Here is an 18,519-nt window from a genome sequence, read left to right as displayed (position 1 = left end):
CTACATTCCAGTCACAAGTGGAACTTAAGAGTTTGCTCCCCAACTTTCCAACTATATATCAAAACCTTACAATAGTTGTAATAAATGCAGTCTCATTAGAACCACCCCAGATCAAGTGTATGGTCCCAAAACATTAGTACGAAACTGCAGGGTTGTCCATTAGTTCGGCATTAAAATAAGAATCAATTCCTATCCCATTAACACAAAACTATTTCTCTTCTTTAATTTTACCCAAGTTAACACGCAAGCTAATTGACTGGAAAATTGAAAGCAGACATTTTTGGTTGAAGCAATAAATGGCAAAAGTGATCCTTCAGTTGTGTCAATGTCTTAACTGCAGAACTATCACTACCTAAAATTTGAAGTCTTTTAAAAGCTCAAGTCCAAATTACCAACTATCCCCCTCCCCATTATTCTGCTCCTCCTGTTGCACACCCTCCCAAAAAAATAGCTACCGGGGCTCCTGCCATGGTTAACCATAGACTACTGCCATAACATTTGCCCCAATAAAATGGTACCTTCTGACAAAAATAAGCCAGGTGTAGTACTATCCATATTAAATTTGGGGCATATTCAGTGGTCTATCTACCTCTGAAATTCCCACTAGAATTGCATTATATCAAGAGAAACAACTTGGAAGCTAGTTGGATTTACTGCACTGGGTTTGACTTGGGGTGAAAATATTTATGGAAGTCAAGTACAAAAATTTTAGGTAGTAACCCAGAACTTTCATTCAGCCTGAGTGAAATGATCAAGATGATGCCGGAATGTGAATCTCAATAGCAATTTTAGCATTTATTACCCACTCTTGACTGCCTCAGTTTGGGAAGAATAAAGAATCAACCACTCTGGAGAGCCTGCAGTCACATGGGCCAAACACTAGTACCTAACTGGGTTTCATTTCGCATCACCATTTCCAAGATTAGCCCTTTCTTAAAAATTTCACATTTGTTTAATTACTTGAACCTAAATTCTTCAGCTGCATGGTAGAATTTGAAATCAAGAGATTAACTGAGCCAATTTACTGGAGTGAGGAGTGATCTTATTGATACAAACAAGATCCCAAAGACAATGAATACTAGAGAGAGTCTCAATCAAGGGGAAAGCCATTTGAAACCATGTATAAATGTTCCTTTTTGCAGGTACAGATCTCCAGAATTCTCAATTCCATAGGATTGTGGAGGGCTGTTCACTGGATGGATTTAAAGTAGACATTCTCCTCTCCCCCGCCCCCCCCCCCCCAAAAAGACCAGGGAACTGAAGGATGTGGAGCCGGCACAGGAGGGCCACGATTTAGGACCAATAAGCCATGGGTATACTGATGGCCAAGTGGTCTACTCTTGCTCTCCTCCTCTCCCCCACCCCCCACACTGCCAACATCAATGATCTGAACTGACTGCAAAGTAAACTCAGTGACAACCCTTAAAATACCAAGCCCCATTTTACAGAACTGTTGTGCAAAAGCCTGAACTTTCCATTGGGTTTTGGACACATGAATAATTCACATTTGGGTTAACCAGTACATGGAAATGAACCACAGACCCACTTATGAAACACATAGAATATGTCATTAGTTTCAATAATAGATTTACTACATATTCAAAACAACAATTATATAGAATATTGTCTAAATATTAGCTGCTACATTGAAACTGCAATTCTCATGCATAAACTTCTGCTTTTAGTAACTCATCCCAATATTTCACATTTCAACATACCTTTCTTGTCATCACCAGAAGCCACTTCAGCTAAGTAACGATAGTAATCTCCCTTCATTTTCAAATAGAAAACTCTGCTCTCTGGAGAACTAGCATTGGCAATCAAGTATTTATCAAGAAGACCCTGTTAAATTGAAGTAAAGACAAAGATTAAAAGCCCAGCACTACAAGTTTTCACGTCTCAAAATTTTAGATTCACAATGCATTCCACATTGCACAGAATTCAAACATGAAATTAGAAAATTCAAGCTCAATAAAGCATTTTCTTACAACATAGAAGTACTGGATTACAGTGCAGATGCATTAGGAAGCATTAGCATACCAGAAACAGTACTACATTGCCATGAGGTAATGCTCACTTTCACTTTAAGGAGCTCAAGTCCAGTATTTCCAGAACCACAGGTATTCATCACAATAATCACACAAGTCTAGCACCCAACTTATTGGTTTATTTGGCGATATCCAAGCTCCATCACACATTACTCCTTGGCTGCTGGGTAATCATTCTTAATTGTTCAAATAATGTTAAATAAAGATCACGGTCTTAATTTGACAATTTGTATGATACAGTTCATTAGTGAGGAATGCCCACTAACAAATTGAACTCCATACTATAAACAGATATACAGGTGACATAATGGGCTTACATTAAGCAGCATGAACAGCCAAACCACCTCGCAGAACTATATTAGCATAATTTTGGAAAGCAAAGTTTGTGACCTTATGCACCCAATGGTATTAGAACTGTATTGAACACTTAAGATTTAACAGCATTCACCTTACTATGCTCTTTATTCAGACAGAAGGATAACCACGGTAGCATTCTCTCAAAGCCCGCATAATAGAAGCCATCTTCAGTTAATTTAACACCGCACTTTATTAATGACCAACAACAGCACAAAGGCGATGGGATCAGAGAATATACCTTAAGTTGTAGTACTGAAGACTTGCACACTCTAAGTTGCTCCAACATAAATATGTAAAGTTAGCCACTCACATCCCATCCAGGGGAAAAAAAAATCCAATTTGGCTAGCTAGCACCTGTCTCAGTCAAGGTGATGATATGCCTTACCACGTAGCAGCAACTCTTCACAATTGGCTGACCAATATTCAGTAAGTTTCACCAGAAATCAGCAGAGCTCCAGAAGTCAATAATGTCTGTCCATGTGTCTGGTAAAAGTGAGATGAATGGACATAACCAAAAAGAAAGCAATCCGAAAGTTGGAATTCTTTGGAGGAAATAGGCAACAAGGAAGTCAAAGAGAGTTACTGGATGTTGTTTACTTGTATTTTCAGAAAGTCTTTGACAAGGTGCCACATGCGAGACTACTAAACAAGAGGGAGAAGCAGAGTGAAGAAAAAAAGGGGGCCTATTCTGGTTGACTGCAGGTGACTAGTGGTGTTCCACAGGGGTTGGTGTTGGGTCTGCAACTTTTCATATTACACACTATTGATTTTGATGGCAGAATTGATAATTTTATGGCCAAGTCTGCAGATAATACAAAGATAGATGGATGGTGCCGAGGAAGCAGAGTCTGCAGGACATAGATTAGGAGAATAGGCAAAGAAATGGCAGATGGAATAGTGTAGAGAAGTTTCTGGACATGCACTTCAGTTAAAAACAAAAACCATAAACTGATTTCTAAACCAGGGGTTCTCACCTGTTTTATGCCATGGACCCTTACCATTAACAGAGGGGTCCATGGAACCCAGGTTGTGAACCCCTGCTCTAAATGGGGAGCAATTTAAAAAAATTTGAGGTGCAAGGGGATTTGGGGTTCCTCATACTAGATCCCCGAAAGGTCAGCTTGCAGGTTGCATTGCCAGCAAGGAAGACAAATGCACTGGTCATATTCATTCCCAGAGTGTTAGAATATAAAATAATGCAACACTGAGGTTTTCCAAGGCATTGGTCAGACCACATCCGGTGTATTGTGAGCAGTTCTGGGCCTCATTTAAGAAAGAATGTGCTGACATTGGAGTGAGTCCAGAGGTTTAATAGAATAATTCCAGTAAGAGTTAACATACAAGGACCATTTGATGGCTTTGGGCCTATACTCACCGAAGTTTAGAGAATAGGGGTGGGGGGGGGGGGTGAAAGGGAAGAGATCTGATTGAAGCCTATCACATATTGTAAGGCCTAGATTCCACTAGTGAGAAAGTCAAGGACGAGAGAGGGGGCAAAGCCTCAGAACGGAAGACTAACCCTTAGAAAAGAGATGAGGAATTTCATTAGGTGGTGAATCTGTGGAATACTTTGATAGATGGCCATAGAGACTAAGTCAGTGGGTACACTTAAAGCAGAGGCTGATAAGTTCTTGATTAGCCAGGGCTTCAAAGGCAACGGGAAGGAGGCAGAATGGGGTTGCAATGGAAAAATGTATCAGACATGATTGAATGGCACAGTAGACTTGATCGGCCAAATGGCCTAATTCTGCTTCTGTCTTGTGGTCTTGTATCTCAAACAAAAGATGGTTGTGATTACATAGGACAATTTTCAAGTGTTGTTTGCCTAGAATTTTTTGTTTATGATAGACCAGTTGAAGCTGAACATAATTTTAGACTATTTGTATCAAAATTTGGCGAAACAAAATTAATTTTTGAATATAATGTGCTGAATTGCATAACAGTACTGACACCTTGCAATATTTCAACTAAGCTAAGAATGTTTTGTTGATTTTCATTTGTACTCAGTGCCCGAGGCTTCTCACTTAACTGTCTAACAATCATCCAGCATTGACAAGATTCTAGTTGCCCCGATACCGTTTCTCCATGACCGCAATGTCTTGGTAAAGCCTTTCACCATGCTCATTATTGACAGTGCCAAGATTTGCAGGAAAGAGATCTAAATAGGAATGCAGAAAATTAATCTTTAGTGGCATGTTGCACTTCAAGGTTTTGTCTGCTTGAAGCATATTGTCAACCAGCTGCAAGTAATTTGGGGCTCTAAAGTTGCTAAGAAAATATTCAACAGCATCCTTGAATACCTTCTATGCAATTTTCTCCTGTTTCACTAGAAGTTGTTTGAACTGCCTGTTATTGATGGCCTGTTTCATTTGTGGATGAACAAAAATACCTTCCTTAATCTTGGCATTAGTTATTCAAAGTTAAATTATGAATTGAAATTACAAATACAGGCGATTATAAAAAGAGGTGAATGATTGGGAAATTTCATGGTGATTTTCATGATCAGGACCTCAAAATCCATTATACACTCAGGAAGTAAAACCTTCATTGCCCAGTTATTGGAGTACAAGCACCCGAATGAGAACAGTGCTATCAACAACCTCCTCCCCTCCGCACCCCCCCCACCACATCCATTAAAGTCAGAAGCAAGAATGCTCAATACTATCACTGCTTCTCAGCAAATGAAATTCCGTACTGCACATTGCAAGACCACGTACTATTCAGGAATAGGATGATAGTACAAATGAATGAATGGATGAAGGAGTGGCGCAGGGGGTAAGGTTTCAGATTTCTGGATCATTGGGATCTCATCTGAGGAAGGCATGACCAAAAACTCAAGTTAACACTGCAGACAACAGAAAACCATCAAAAAGTTGCCTAAAGACACAGGACTGTAAACCAGTCTAGATTTGTACTTGTTTAAATATTTGTGAAATAAAAAGTACCAAAGTTTTAGTTTTATTTCTCCTAGGGTATATAAACCAAGTTTAACAATGAGAAATAATGGTTCCTCTTAATGACTGTTTTAAAGTTTAATGCAGATGGAGAGTACTCAGCAATTGTAAACTACATTTTTATTTAAATGTACAACACATATGATCCTGATTCTTTCATCCTCAAATGTTAATAAAAACAAAGATCAAGGATACCTAAAGAATTGAGACAAGAACAAGGCTATGGATGTGTCCTGTGTAACAAAAAAAAATCCCAAAGGTTACTCAGCAGAAATTCTGCTTTGACTGATCACAACTCCAGAAATTAAGTGGTCTGTTAACTGGTATTACAGGGAAGGCACTAGCATGAACAGAGATTGGCTGACTGTGGGAATAGAGGCCTTTTTCTGGTTGGCTCCTGGCAATTAGTGGTGTTTTGCAGGGCTTGGTGTTGCATCTGCTACTTTTCACATTATGCTAATGATCTGATGGTTTCAAGGCTAGATTTGCAATGAAAAAGATAGGTGGAGGGGCAGGTAGGGGTGAGGAAGCAGGGAGTCTGCTGAAAGACAGATTAGAAGAATAGACAAGTATGTAGCAGATGGAAAACTGTTATCCCGTCGAGTCAGTGTTGAACCATGAATCTGCCAAGTCTCATCAACCTGCACCTGGACCATTGCTCTCCATAGCCCTCCCATCACCCCACCCCCATCAATCCAAATTTCTCTTAAATGCTGAAATTGAACCTATATCCACCACCTGCACTGGCAGCTCGTTCCATACTCACGCCACTCCGAGTTAAGAACTTCCCGCTCATGTTGTCCTTAAACATTCCACCTTTTACCCTTAACCCATGCTCTCTAGTTGTAGTCTCACCCAACTTCAGTGGAAAAAGCTTGCTTGTGTTTACCCTATGCACCTCTTAATTTTGTATACCTCTATCAAATCCCCATTCGATATTCCCTCGAACATACAAGTCCTAACCTAATTAACCTTTCCTTATAAATCAGGCCAAGTCCTGGCAACATCTTCCAAAATTTTCTCTGCACTCAGTCTTTACACCTTTCCTTCAGGTAGGTGAATAAAACCACATACAATACTCCAAATTAGGGCTCCCCAACATCCAATACAATTTCAACATTCCAACTCCTGTACTCAATACATTGATTTATGAAAGCCAATATGCCAAAAGCTTTCCTTACTCCTGATCTACCAATCATGCCTGTTTCAGTAACCATGGATCCGTATACCCAGATCCTTCTGATCTACCACACTCCTCAGTACCCTGCTGCTCATTATGTAAGACCTATCCTGGTTGGTCCTCCCAGAGTTCAACACCTTACGCGTCTGCATTAAATTTATCTGCCATTTTCCCAACTGGTCCAGATCCTGCTGCAAGCTTTGATAGTTTTTCTTGCTATCCACTACACTCCCAATCTTTGCATCATCAACAAATCTGCTGATCCAGTTTACTACATCATCCAGATCTTTGATATAGATAACAAAACAATGGACCCAGCACTGACCCCTGGAGCACATACTTGCAGAGAAGCAACCATCTACTACCAATCTCTGGCTTCTTCTGCAAAGCTAGTGTCTAATACAATTTTATCTTGAATCCTCATCTTGAATGCTAAGCAACTGAATCTTCTTGACTAACCTCCCAGGTGGGACAACATCCACTGCCTTGCCTTCAACTTTCTCAGTAGCTTCCTTGAAAAATTCTATGGTTGGTTAGCCATGTTGACCATTCCTAATCAGTCTGTGTCTACCCAAATACTTGTATATTCAGTCCTTTAGAATACTTTTCAATACGGATGTCAGGTTAATGGCCTATAATTTTCTATTTTATTTTTAGAGCCTTTCTTAAAACAATGGAACATTAGCTATCCCCTATCATCTAACCCCTCACCTGTGGCTAAGGGTATTTTAAATATCTCTGGTAGGGCCATGAGCTTCTGCACTAGCCTCCCACAGGGTACAAGGGAACACCTTGTCAGGCTCTGGGGATTTATCCACCCTAATTTGTCTCAAGACTGCAAACATTGTCTCCCCTGTAATCTGTTTAGGATCCATGATCTTACTGCTTTCCCTTTCTATAGACTGTCCATTTCCCAAATAAATCTATAATATGTCCCCTATCTCTTTCAGGTCCATGCATACATCACCATTCTGATCTTCTACAGGACCAGTTTTGGCCCTTAATATCTTTTGTCTTAATATATCTGTAGAAGCCCTGAGGGTTCTCTTTCACTTTGTCTGCTAGAGCAACATCAAGCATTCTAAGCCCTCCTGACTTTCCTTCCTCATTTGTTCCTAACTGCCTATACCTGCTATGCACCTTTTTCTTAACCAGAGCCTCAATCTCTCTCAAAAATCCAAGTTCCCTAAACCTGTTATCCTTGCTTTTTATTTGTACAGGATTCCTAAAGGGTTAATTTGCAGGTTGCATTGCAAGTTGAGGAAGGCAAATGCAATGTTAGCATTCATTTCATAAAGATATGAGGCTAAGGCTTTAAAGCATTTGGCAGACCAGATCTGGAGTATCATAAGCAACTTTGGGCACCATATCTAAGAACAGATGTGCTGTCATTGGAAAGGGTCCTGAGAAGGTTTACGAGAATGATCGGAAGAATGAAAGGGTTAATACACGAGGAGCATTTGTTAGTCTGGGCTTGTACTTGGAGTTACAAATGAAGAGGGAACCTCATTGAAATCTACCAAATATTGAAAGGCCGAGATAGAATGGATGGGGGAAGTATGTTTTCCATAGTCTACGTCTGTGGTACAGCCTCAAAATAGAAGGATGTCTCATTGCAGATGAGGAATTTCTTAAGAGGTGGTGATTCTGTGGAATTCATTGCCACAGATGGCTGCAGAGACCAAATCATTGGGTACATTTAAAGCAGAGGTTGACAAGATTCTTGATTAGTAAGGGCATCAGAAGTTACAGGAGAAGGCAGGAGAATGGGTTTGAGAAAGATAATAATCAGCCATGATCAAATGATAGAGCAGACTCAATGGGCCAAATGGCCTAATTCTGCTCCCATGTCTTATGGTCTTACTCACTACTGTACATGTATCACTTAGTCTACGTTTTCTCCAAAATACATTTTAACCTGATGTGGGCAAGTACATGTATCAATTCTGTTAAACTTGCGTAGTAGGGAAAAAGTCTTTAGTTTTTATGCACATGGAATAGAACATGGATTTACTGTACCTACACTGTACAATGAACTTTGCACATTCTTTCTGACAATGGACTGATCCGGTCAAATATTTCCCACAATCAAATGGTTAATTGGGCACGGACTCCAGCACCGTTGCACAACAGCCGCAGCTTCCTCTGTCTGTAACATGCAGTCCAGCATCTCAAGTCTCCTTAGACAGCACCTACCAAACCCACACCTTATCAGCTAGAATGACAAAGACAGCAAGGAAAAGGATCACCTCCAAACCACACAGCATTTTGACTTGGAAATATTCCCATTCTTTCAGTGGGTCAAAATCCTGGAACCTTGCTCTTAACAACACTGTGGAAGAAAGGGAAGGAGGCACAAGAGGGAGGTGATAGACAGGTGAGGAGAAAGTGAAAGTGTGGAGACAGAATGGAAAGAAGGGGAAAGGGGGGCGGGGGGGAATTACAAGTTACAGAATTCAATCTAACCTGATGAAATTACTTTTGGCAATTTCTCCCCATCTGTGGCAATGAATTCCACAGAATCACCACCTCTTAAGAAATTCCTCATCTGCAATGAGACATCCTTCTATTTTGAGGCTGTACCATAGTCACAGACTATGGAAAACATTCTTCCCCCGTCCATTCTATCTCGGCCTTTCAATATTAGGTAGCTTTCAATGAGATTCCCTCTTCATTTGTAACTCCAGCAAGTACAAGCCCAGACTAACAAATGCTCATGTATTAACCCTTTCATTCTTCCGATCATTCTCGTAAACCTTCTCAGGACCCTCACCTAATATCCTCCTCCCTTTTCTTTCATTGTCCACTGTCCTCTCTTACCAGATTCCTTCTTTAGACCTTTATCTCTTCCACACATCACCTCCTTGCTTCTTACTTCATAACCATCTTCCCCATCCACCTACTGCCACCTTACCTGGTTTCATCTATCACTTGCCAGCTTGTATAAATTCCCTCCCCCCATCTTCTTATTCTGGCTTCTCCCACCTTCTTCTCCAGTCCTGATGAAGGTTCTTGGCCCCAAATGTCGTATTGTTTATTCCCTGCCATAAATGCCGCTTGATCTGCTAGCAGTTACCTTCTGACAAGAAATTCAATGCTGGCTCAACCTAGAAAGCCCACATTCTTTAAAAATAATCCAGAAAATTTCACTCAATTGCATTAGACTTAAAAGTACATAACATTAAAGCTCAAGACCATACAATTTCAGTGCACCCAGGACCTTTTCATAATTTAAAGTGACATCCATGGATTAAGTTCGCAATTCCTACAGATACTACAGTTTCCAATGTTTTTGCTTAAATACAAATTGGCATCAGTGGTTCTGACCTTCATCTCAACTCACTTTGCCCTCTTTCCCAATCTCATAGCCTTGTGTCTTCTATCAAAGAAACCCAATTACCAAAATACAGGTAGCTATTTTTGGACTCCTTCAAGATCTTAATTACCAGAAAGGTTTTACCACCAGTTATCTTACCATCGGATACAACAGGGTCTTTTAAGAGCCTCTGAGATACATGGAGCTTAGAAAAACAGAGCTGTGCACTAGGGAAATTTTAGGCAGTTTCTAGAGTAGGTTACATGATCGGCACAACATTGTGGGCTGAAGGCCCTGTAATGTGCTGTAAATTTCTATGTTCACCTTCAGCCTGAGGTACCCAAGTCATTTGCAATTACACTCCAAGTGTAAAATCTCTGTTTTGGTATATCTCTGCATATTTCTAAATATCTGCCTATGTCCAAAGTCCATAAATAATGGGACCATTTCTGAACATTAACATCACCACTTTTGATCCTAAATTGCTAAGAATACTAGCTAATATTCTATACAGGTAAGTAGAGATTTCCTCCAAATAATTGATAAATGATACTCAGCCTCCAAGTATAGTCATTGCCTTTTGCTTTTACTACAATTTTGTATTCAACAGCCAGAAATTATATCATAGCGCCACGTTCAACACAAACTGGAATCTATCATCTGTGCAAACAGAAAATATTTATGTATTGGTTGCCTGTCTCCATCACTGCCTGCTTTGCAGCTCCTTACACCCTAAATTTTTTAATTTACATTTCACTCCCCTTCAGGGTTAAAATTACTACTGACCAAGCTTCGCCACCTGTTCCAAGATACCCTTAGAAGGCTCAGCTCAATCGATTCCATTGCTGACTCCGCCACAGTACTTTGGAACAGTTATGTCAGAGTATAAATACATCCAGATACAGTATAATATAGGACAACATTCCACAATTAGCTATGATCTGCAACGGCTAAATACTGGCCAGGATTTGATATCATCAAATACACCAAAAAGCCGTTAGCCAGTACATGCTGAACTTGAAAGGCACTGAATAACCAAATGATTTTCAATAAAAACTGTTCAGATGCTTACTCTGAAATATCTGATAAGACATGTTGGATTGTAAGATGTCAGGTAAAAGTTTTGGTGCACATCCGTATAATTCACTTCCAAACTGTATACAATGCCTTGATCTAACACCTCTAGCAGAAAATGGAAGCCGACAATGGAACACTGCTCTTGCATTTAATTAGTTTTACCCAAACACTACAAATGCTTCATAAAAACCATCAGGGTAATTCAAGCAACACACACAAAATGCTGGTGGAACACAGCAGGCCAGGCAGCATCTCTAGGAAGAGGTACAGTCGACGTTTCGGGCCAAGACCTTTCGTCAGGACTAACTGAAAGAGATAGTAAGAGATTTGAAAGGGGGAGGGGGAGATCAGAAATGATAGGAGAAGACAGGAGGGGAGGGGTGGATCTAAGAGCTGGAAAGATGATTGACAAAAGGGGATACAGGCTGGAGAAGGGAAAGGATCATGGGACCGGAAGCCTGGGGAGAAAGGTGGGAGGGGAGCCCGGAGGGTGGAGAGCAGGCAAGGAGTTATAGTGACAGGAACAGAGGGAGAAGAGATTAAAAAAGGGGAAAAAAATATATAAAAATATTAAATAAGGGATGGGGTGTGCAGGGGAGGAGGGGCATTAGCGGAAGTTAGAGAAGGCAATTTTCATGCTATCAGGTTGGAGGCTACCCAGACGGAATATAAGGTGTTGTTCCTCCAACCTGAGTGTGGCTTCATCTTGACAGTAGAGGAGGCCATGGATAGACACATCAGAAAGGGAATGGGACGTGGAATTAAAATGTGTGGCCACTGGGAGATCCTGCTTACTCTGGCAGACAGAGGGTAGGTGTTCAGCAAAACGGTCTCCCAGCCTGCGTCGGGTCTCGCCAATACATAGAAGGCCACATCAGGAGCACCGGACGCAGTACATCACCCCAGCCGACTCACAGGTGAAGTGTCACCTCACCTGGAAGGACTGTCTGGGGCCCTGAATGGTGGTGAGGAAGGAAGTGTAAGGGCATGTGTGGCACTTGCTCTGCTTACAAGGATAAGTCCCGGGAGGGAGATTGGTTGGGGGTTGTGGGGGAGGGGTGTGGTGAATGGACAAGGGAGTTGCGTAGGGAGCGATCCCTGCAGAAAGCAGAAAGATGTGCTTAGTGGTGGGATCCCATTGGAGGTGGCGAAGTTATGGAGAATTACATGTTGGACCCTGAGGCTGGTGGGATGGTAGGTGAGGACAAGGGGAACCCTATTCCTAGTGGGGTGGCAGGAGGATGGGGTGAGAGCAGATGTGCGTGAAATGGGAGAGATGCATTTGAGAGCAGAGTTGATGGTGGAGGAAGGGAAGCCATCGATACTCAATTCAAGGCCACCCCTCCCCTCATTTACATGAAGCTTCTTTATTTCAATTTACCAAACTCTATGGCACAGAGGGATACAGACCTCAATACAAAAGTATTTGATTTTGCCGATTTCCAATACCCAAATTTTTTCAACTCAAACGCTGTGACAACATTGTCTACTGTCCCATCTCCTTCTGAAAATTTTGCAATTTGATTACAAGCCCATCTGTTTTCTTTGAGCATGTTCCCAAAATGCAGTCTAAACCTTTGCTTATAAACTGTTGTTTCCCTTTGTCCTTAGTCTTTGACAATTCATACAAAGCTTTATACATCCAACATCCTTCTACCACAATTAACCAAAAAATCCTCAGTTTCCACATCAAGTCCCCTTGGAAACAAAAACTGATCTAAAAAAGCAGAAATCTGATGGAACAAAATGATGTGTCAGTATTTCAAGTCTGAACTTTCATCAGTTCTAATGAAGGGTCACAACCCTGGAAGGTTCACTTATTCTACAGATGCCTTTAACTGCCAAGCTTTTCCAGCTTTTGTTTCAAATATCTTGCATAGGGTGTCAACTGACATTTCTCATGGCCATGTCATTCTAATATAATTATAGAAATTTGCCTAATATCCAACCTCAACAAGCTAGTAAAATTATCAAAAAAGGCTTTCATCTTCAGCCAACCCCATTGTAGACCAATTCCCAAATTGGCAATCTATATAATTGCAAGATAACACAACAAGCCAAGCAACATGTTACATTCTGCCCTTTAATAATGGCTATTTACATTTGCTTCACCTCCAGCAGTATGGATTACCTACCATCAATAGAGACCAATAGCTACCCTCATTTCAGATATCTCCTGGCAGGTCTCAGTAATAGCACACCCAAAAACCAGACAACTTATTTCAATCCGAAATGCATTTGTTTAATGATACATAACTCTTCCCCATTTGATTTTCTCTAGCCTTGAAACAATCCTCCCAAAGGTATTTTCTTTTTAAAATAAATTTTGTAACGTACTTGCCTATGGGACTTGACTGATTAGTGACTCTTATTCTGGGGTCTTTTAGCATATCAATGAAATTAAGCCCTCAACATTGCCTGGGTTGTGCTGACTCTTTGCAAATAATGTCCTGTTATACGGAGCCTTAATACATCATAGGCTGGCTACTTGTGAACAACAGAGAAGATATTTTATATACAAGAAATAATTCCTATTTTTGATTATTCCTATTATTTTTATGACTTCAATGCATAGTCCAGCCAAGTATTAAGCAGAAAGTACAAGCCCTTGAATAGAGCTCAACTTCTAATACACTTAAACAGACTCCTAACTGGAATACATCTCAGCATCAGAAGTGATGCAACAGGTTTCCATTATCCAAATGGATGGAACTGCAATCTCATTCTTATCTAACCTACCATAGCCCAAAAAAGCCACAAGGACTTCACTCAGATGTTTACAGACAGCCCAACGTTCCATCTACTATTTACCTCTTGAATACCAAAACCGTATTTCCCAACATTGAATTTCCCCATCACATTTTTAGACCTAACCATTTCCACAGATTTGCCATGAATGGTTGACACCAAGTTGTAGACAATCTTTTCCTAATTACATGACTAATGATTTCGAAGTCCACCATGAACCATGTTCCTACTTACCAATGGCATGCTGTCTTCAAACACCTTAGGCAGAACCAAACAAATTAAAACAGTAGCACCCTAGGCAATGCAGGCATGCTTCCAGGCCCATATACTCTCCTAGTGGAGAATATTATTTATAGTTCACCTATCACAAGTATCAGTCCTGCCACTGATACCTGTAGGCTGGATTATCTATTGATCCGGCCTATACCCCAATTTGCAATCTCTAATTTCTAGTCAGCTACCAAACCCATTTTAAGACTCACATTGCATTGTGAGCAAAGCTGGTGAAAGTCCAGATTTTAAAGATGGCACTTAATTAAAATCTTCCAGTGGCTATAGTCCCAGAATACTGATTTTCTTTATTCCACTGGCAGCCATATCTTCACGTCTAGCCCACAAACGTGGCCTGCTTTCCTCAAGATGAATCTTGGGATTATCCCAAATAACTGGGCATCAAATTCTGTTCGAAAATGATGCCCTAAAATGCTATAGAGCACTTATTATGTTGAGAACATGAATGGAAATTGTTTCAGAGATTGGGTAAGAATGAGTGAAGCTCAAGGCAGAGAGGGGTATTGTTGCATTTGACAACTCATCCTCATTGTAATCACTATGAATTGTTTTATGCAAACACGAGGAAATCTGCAGATGCTGAAATTGTTTTAAATGGGTTGGGTAGGGCAGCTTCATTTGGTAGGTAACCACTCTGTAACTTTTATGCAAACTAATGGCCCAGAACACTGCAGAATTATAGCAAAAACTGTAGATGCTGGAAATCTGTAACAAATAGAAAAGTCAGGAAAAAACGAGGTTAGGCCATTGAGTATTTCAACAGCTTTTAACTTCTCGAAGTAATCCTGCTTGCCCACACTGCATGTCTGAAACAAAAAGTCAATGTAAGAATTCAGAGGATCAACCAGCATCTGTGGAAACAAAACCATGCGCTAGTATTTGTTATAAACATTGAGGTGACTCACTAATGGAAGTAGCTTTTTCCAATTTTAAAATTAAACTGTTAAAAATGATCACATTACCAGAAACTCAACACAAAGCACACACAGAACTACAATGTCATTACCAAAATTTAAAATATTACATCTACAATTCAAGTCATTGTACCACCTATTCCTATAAACAAATTAAGTGAATATAAATGTCATGTAAAATAAATGCTTCTAATACTGGAAACATTAAAAATAATCAAACAAAATAACTCAGTTCTTAATCCCCTAATTTCTACTTTGATCCAATTTTAGTTTGCACAAATCTGTTTTTCCAACAATGGTTACACCACCTCCAAGAGTTGACAAATAAAACCCAATATGAATTGATGTCACTTCATCTACGCCACAGAGTTCTTTCCTGGATTAGACACTTAATTTTTTCGAATTATCCAAGAAATGCAGCTAAATTGAAACCTGATACAGTTAAATTGACATTTAATGTTTCCATGCATTTTTCCACATTTACAGTTCAATTCTCCCCCCCCCCCACACCAAGGATCAGCTTTTTCTTCCACCATTTACATGCTGTGGTAATTTGCTGTGGTGTTAGTCAGAATTTGACATACAACAACCATCTGTAATAAAAGCATGAGCAAATATGCTAGAGAAACAAAACTTGTTTAGATTTACAAACATAACCCAAAACAACTCCCAAACATTTGAGAAGGGTAGCTGAAGTTCATGCCTTTTGATGTCATACCAAGCCTTTTAAAACTCAGTGAATGGGAAGCGCAGTTGGAACTATCCATTCTGTCACAGGTTGAAGAAACCAGGCCTCAAATTTTAACACTTGGAAAAAATCTGAGAAATAAAAGCTAGAAGCCTTCCTTATATTACACTCAGGCAATTTAATACAAAGCAATTAAAAGACCCAAAGTTTATATTACATTTGATTAAAAAAAACAAATTAATCTATACAAAACACGTGTTTATTGCACACTTCAATCAGAATTTTCTGGAGTTGGATAATAAAGGGGAGGGGAAGAAAAACCAATAAGGCTCCAATATTGTTCACTTTCAAAATGCTGCAGATAAAAAAAATTGTACCTACCAATCCGTTTTACATGAAAGCAAGATCACTGCAGAAGCAGAAAATGACCTCATGGTGCAAGAATCACTTTCAACCCTCCTCCACTGCAACAAAAAAATCCTACCAGGAAAAGTTCACCTGAATCCAAAAATAAATAGGGAGTCTTCAACCTCACCTCTCCGCACCCTTTAGCAGGTCTACACATCAGCACCAGTGATTAACCGATTCGTAATAATCCTTTAGTGACTGGCCTAAAGCTGTGTCACCTAAAGTAAACCGTTATCAGCAGCCTTCAAAGGCACGCCCAATAAAAGCCAAGCCTAGTATTGCAATAAAACAGTAAAGTTAAACAAGGAGCCTCATTTGCATGTGCATAATCAAAGACGATTAAATAACGACTTCAGTGGGGAGGCAATAACATGTTAAAATTTAAATTATTATACTGTATACTTTAAATTTTGAATTAGACAATAAAGCAAAACATAGCCAGGAGGCGTTGAGAGGAAGGCCTCCACTGGCAACGCCCAAAAATCTGGCTGCGTTTCCTTCACCTAATCCGAGACTGCCCGCTATTCCCTCTCAACAAAAAGAGTCCGTTATAACCGATTCCAATATAAGATTTCTTTATGGACAGATTTAAGATTCAGACTCATGAGAAACAAGGTCAAAGCGGTGACAAGTAAATGCTGCGGCTCCCTGGTAATATGGATTGTAACATCTCAAACCACCACCCCTCCAACCGGAGGTGAGGAGGAGACTGAACAACCGCAGATTTCCTCCATTTACAGAAAGGGAAACGAGACGAGAGGGAGGATAAAATGATTTTTTTAAAAAAAACAACCGATTGTAATACTGCCAGACGAAAACATCTGCAAACCGTAATAATACTGCCTTTATCGAGCTATATAGTTCAACGGCTTCGAATGTAAAATTTACACAAGCTGAAACATCGTTCAGAAATATGTATAAGGAATGCAGGTTTCTCGATTGTAAATGGCGACCTACCCTGCCTTACACGTTTTTTTAAACAGATGAGGTAATGACTTGGGAAAATAACCGAGTTTACTCTTCCACACCCTTGTTAAACTGGAGGTGCTAATATTTTTTTTAAATATAAAAGGACCATTAATAGCGGAACACTGATGAGATCCACCCTGCCTTGCCCTCCTCACCAACACATCGTTGCAGATGTCCCGCAGCTCGGCCTCGATCTTCTCCCGGTACTCCCGGGCCATCTGCTGCTTCTTGTCGTTGCCCTCGGTCTTCTGCTCGATGCTGGAGATGACCCTCCAGGAGGAGCGCCGGGCCCCCACCACGTTCTTGTAGGCGACCGAGAGCAGGTTGCGCTCCTCGTTGGAGAGCTCCAGGCCCTGCTCGGTCACGGCTTTCATCGAGGTCGCCATGTCATCGTAGCGCTCGGCCTGCTCGGCCAGCTTGGCCTTCTGCACCAGCTCGTTCTTGTCCATGGCGGATGGGAAGAGGGGGGAGGGAAGCCGATCGCTCTCGCACTCTGCGGGGTCGGCGTGTGAAGAAAAGAAAATGGAGGGAGGAATTATTTTTTAAAAAAGCGACGAGATAAATCCCTTCCCTCCACTGATTTCCACCCTTCCCCACCCATTGTGAGTAAAATCGAGGGGCGAAAGAAAGGAAGGGATAGAGAACAAGGCTCGCGAACTCCCCACCCTAACAATAAAAGGAATTGCGACCCTTTCCCAGGGAAAACGCCCCATTTTTTTCCTTTCTAAAGCAAAAAGGATCTCAGTGAGGGGAGGGAGGGGAAAAAACGAGCCGCACTGCCGTGCCGGGTGGCGGGGGCAAGTGGGCGAGGGTTCCCCGGCGGCGCAGCGGGGCCTCTGCAAGCCGCCCTCGGCCAGGGTGGCGACAAGTAGCACCCCACCCCGGTCCCGGTGCTGGAGCCTCCATCGCCCGCCACCCACCCTCCCCCTTTACGCTCATCTGTTTTTAATTCTTGTTTTTTTGTTGTTGTTCCCCGATGCACTTCGTCCTCCTCGGTCGATGAATGAATGAAGGGCTGGGGGGGGGCGAGCGGGGTGGGGTGAGGAACGGAGAGAGAAGGGGGGAGGAAGAGAGAGCGGCCGCCCTTTCTTTTACCTACTGTCCGAGTTGAGCCCTCACGGTGACTCTGGCGCTCAGCGAGTGAGGAGGAACCGCCGCGATTCACCTCACTTGACGCTCGTTCGCCTGCTCGCACTCGCACTCGCTCGCTCTCACACACACACACACACACTCGGTGGGTGGGGGAGGTGATGGCGCTGCCGCTGCTCAGATGAGGGGGGAGGGGAGGGGAGACGGAGCCTTTTCCTCTCTCAGCTGATCCTTGAGCGGCTCTCCGCCGCACGGGGTTTCCTCCAATGAGGTGCAGGGCGAAAAGACGTCAAACTGCTGCCCGGGCAACGGCGGCATGATTGACGTGTAAAATCGATTATCTCCCGTGTTATAAAACGAAAGGCGCTCTTTCCCACACCCCTGTTTCTTCCCCCCCACCTTCTCAAATGCACCCCTTCCTCCTTTCTCAATTAAACTAATGCGGACGAAAATAAATAATAATATATATTTATATGTTGC

The 18,519-nt window shown here is 41.4% G+C and overlaps 1 protein-coding gene across 2 annotated transcripts in view; it reads right to left on the bottom strand.

Annotated features, from left to right (window-relative positions):
* The window catches only part of LOC140199734 (14-3-3 protein beta/alpha-1), a 30,991-nt gene extending 12,704 nt beyond the window's left edge, over nt 1-18,287 (bottom strand). The window contains exons 1-3 of one of the 2 annotated variants that reach the window (XM_072262221.1): nt 18,050-18,287; nt 17,106-17,443; nt 1,719-1,842 (exon numbers count right to left, since the gene is read on the bottom strand). In XM_072262221.1, coding sequence (XP_072118322.1) covers nt 1,719-1,842; nt 17,106-17,399 — 418 coding nt within the window. In that variant the 5' untranslated portion in view covers nt 17,400-17,443; nt 18,050-18,287. Of the gene's footprint in view, nt 1-1,718; nt 1,843-17,105; nt 17,444-18,045 lie in introns of both variants that reach the window. The other variant, XM_072262212.1, reaches the window with a different exon arrangement.
* Between the last annotated feature and the right edge of the window lie 232 nt (nt 18,288-18,519).

Source organism: Mobula birostris, chromosome 1 (genome assembly GCF_030028105.1).
Source record: "Mobula birostris isolate sMobBir1 chromosome 1, sMobBir1.hap1, whole genome shotgun sequence".
Classification (NCBI taxonomy): Eukaryota; Metazoa; Chordata; class Chondrichthyes; order Myliobatiformes; family Myliobatidae; genus Mobula; species Mobula birostris.
This window is presented reverse-complemented; position numbering and strand designations above follow the sequence as displayed.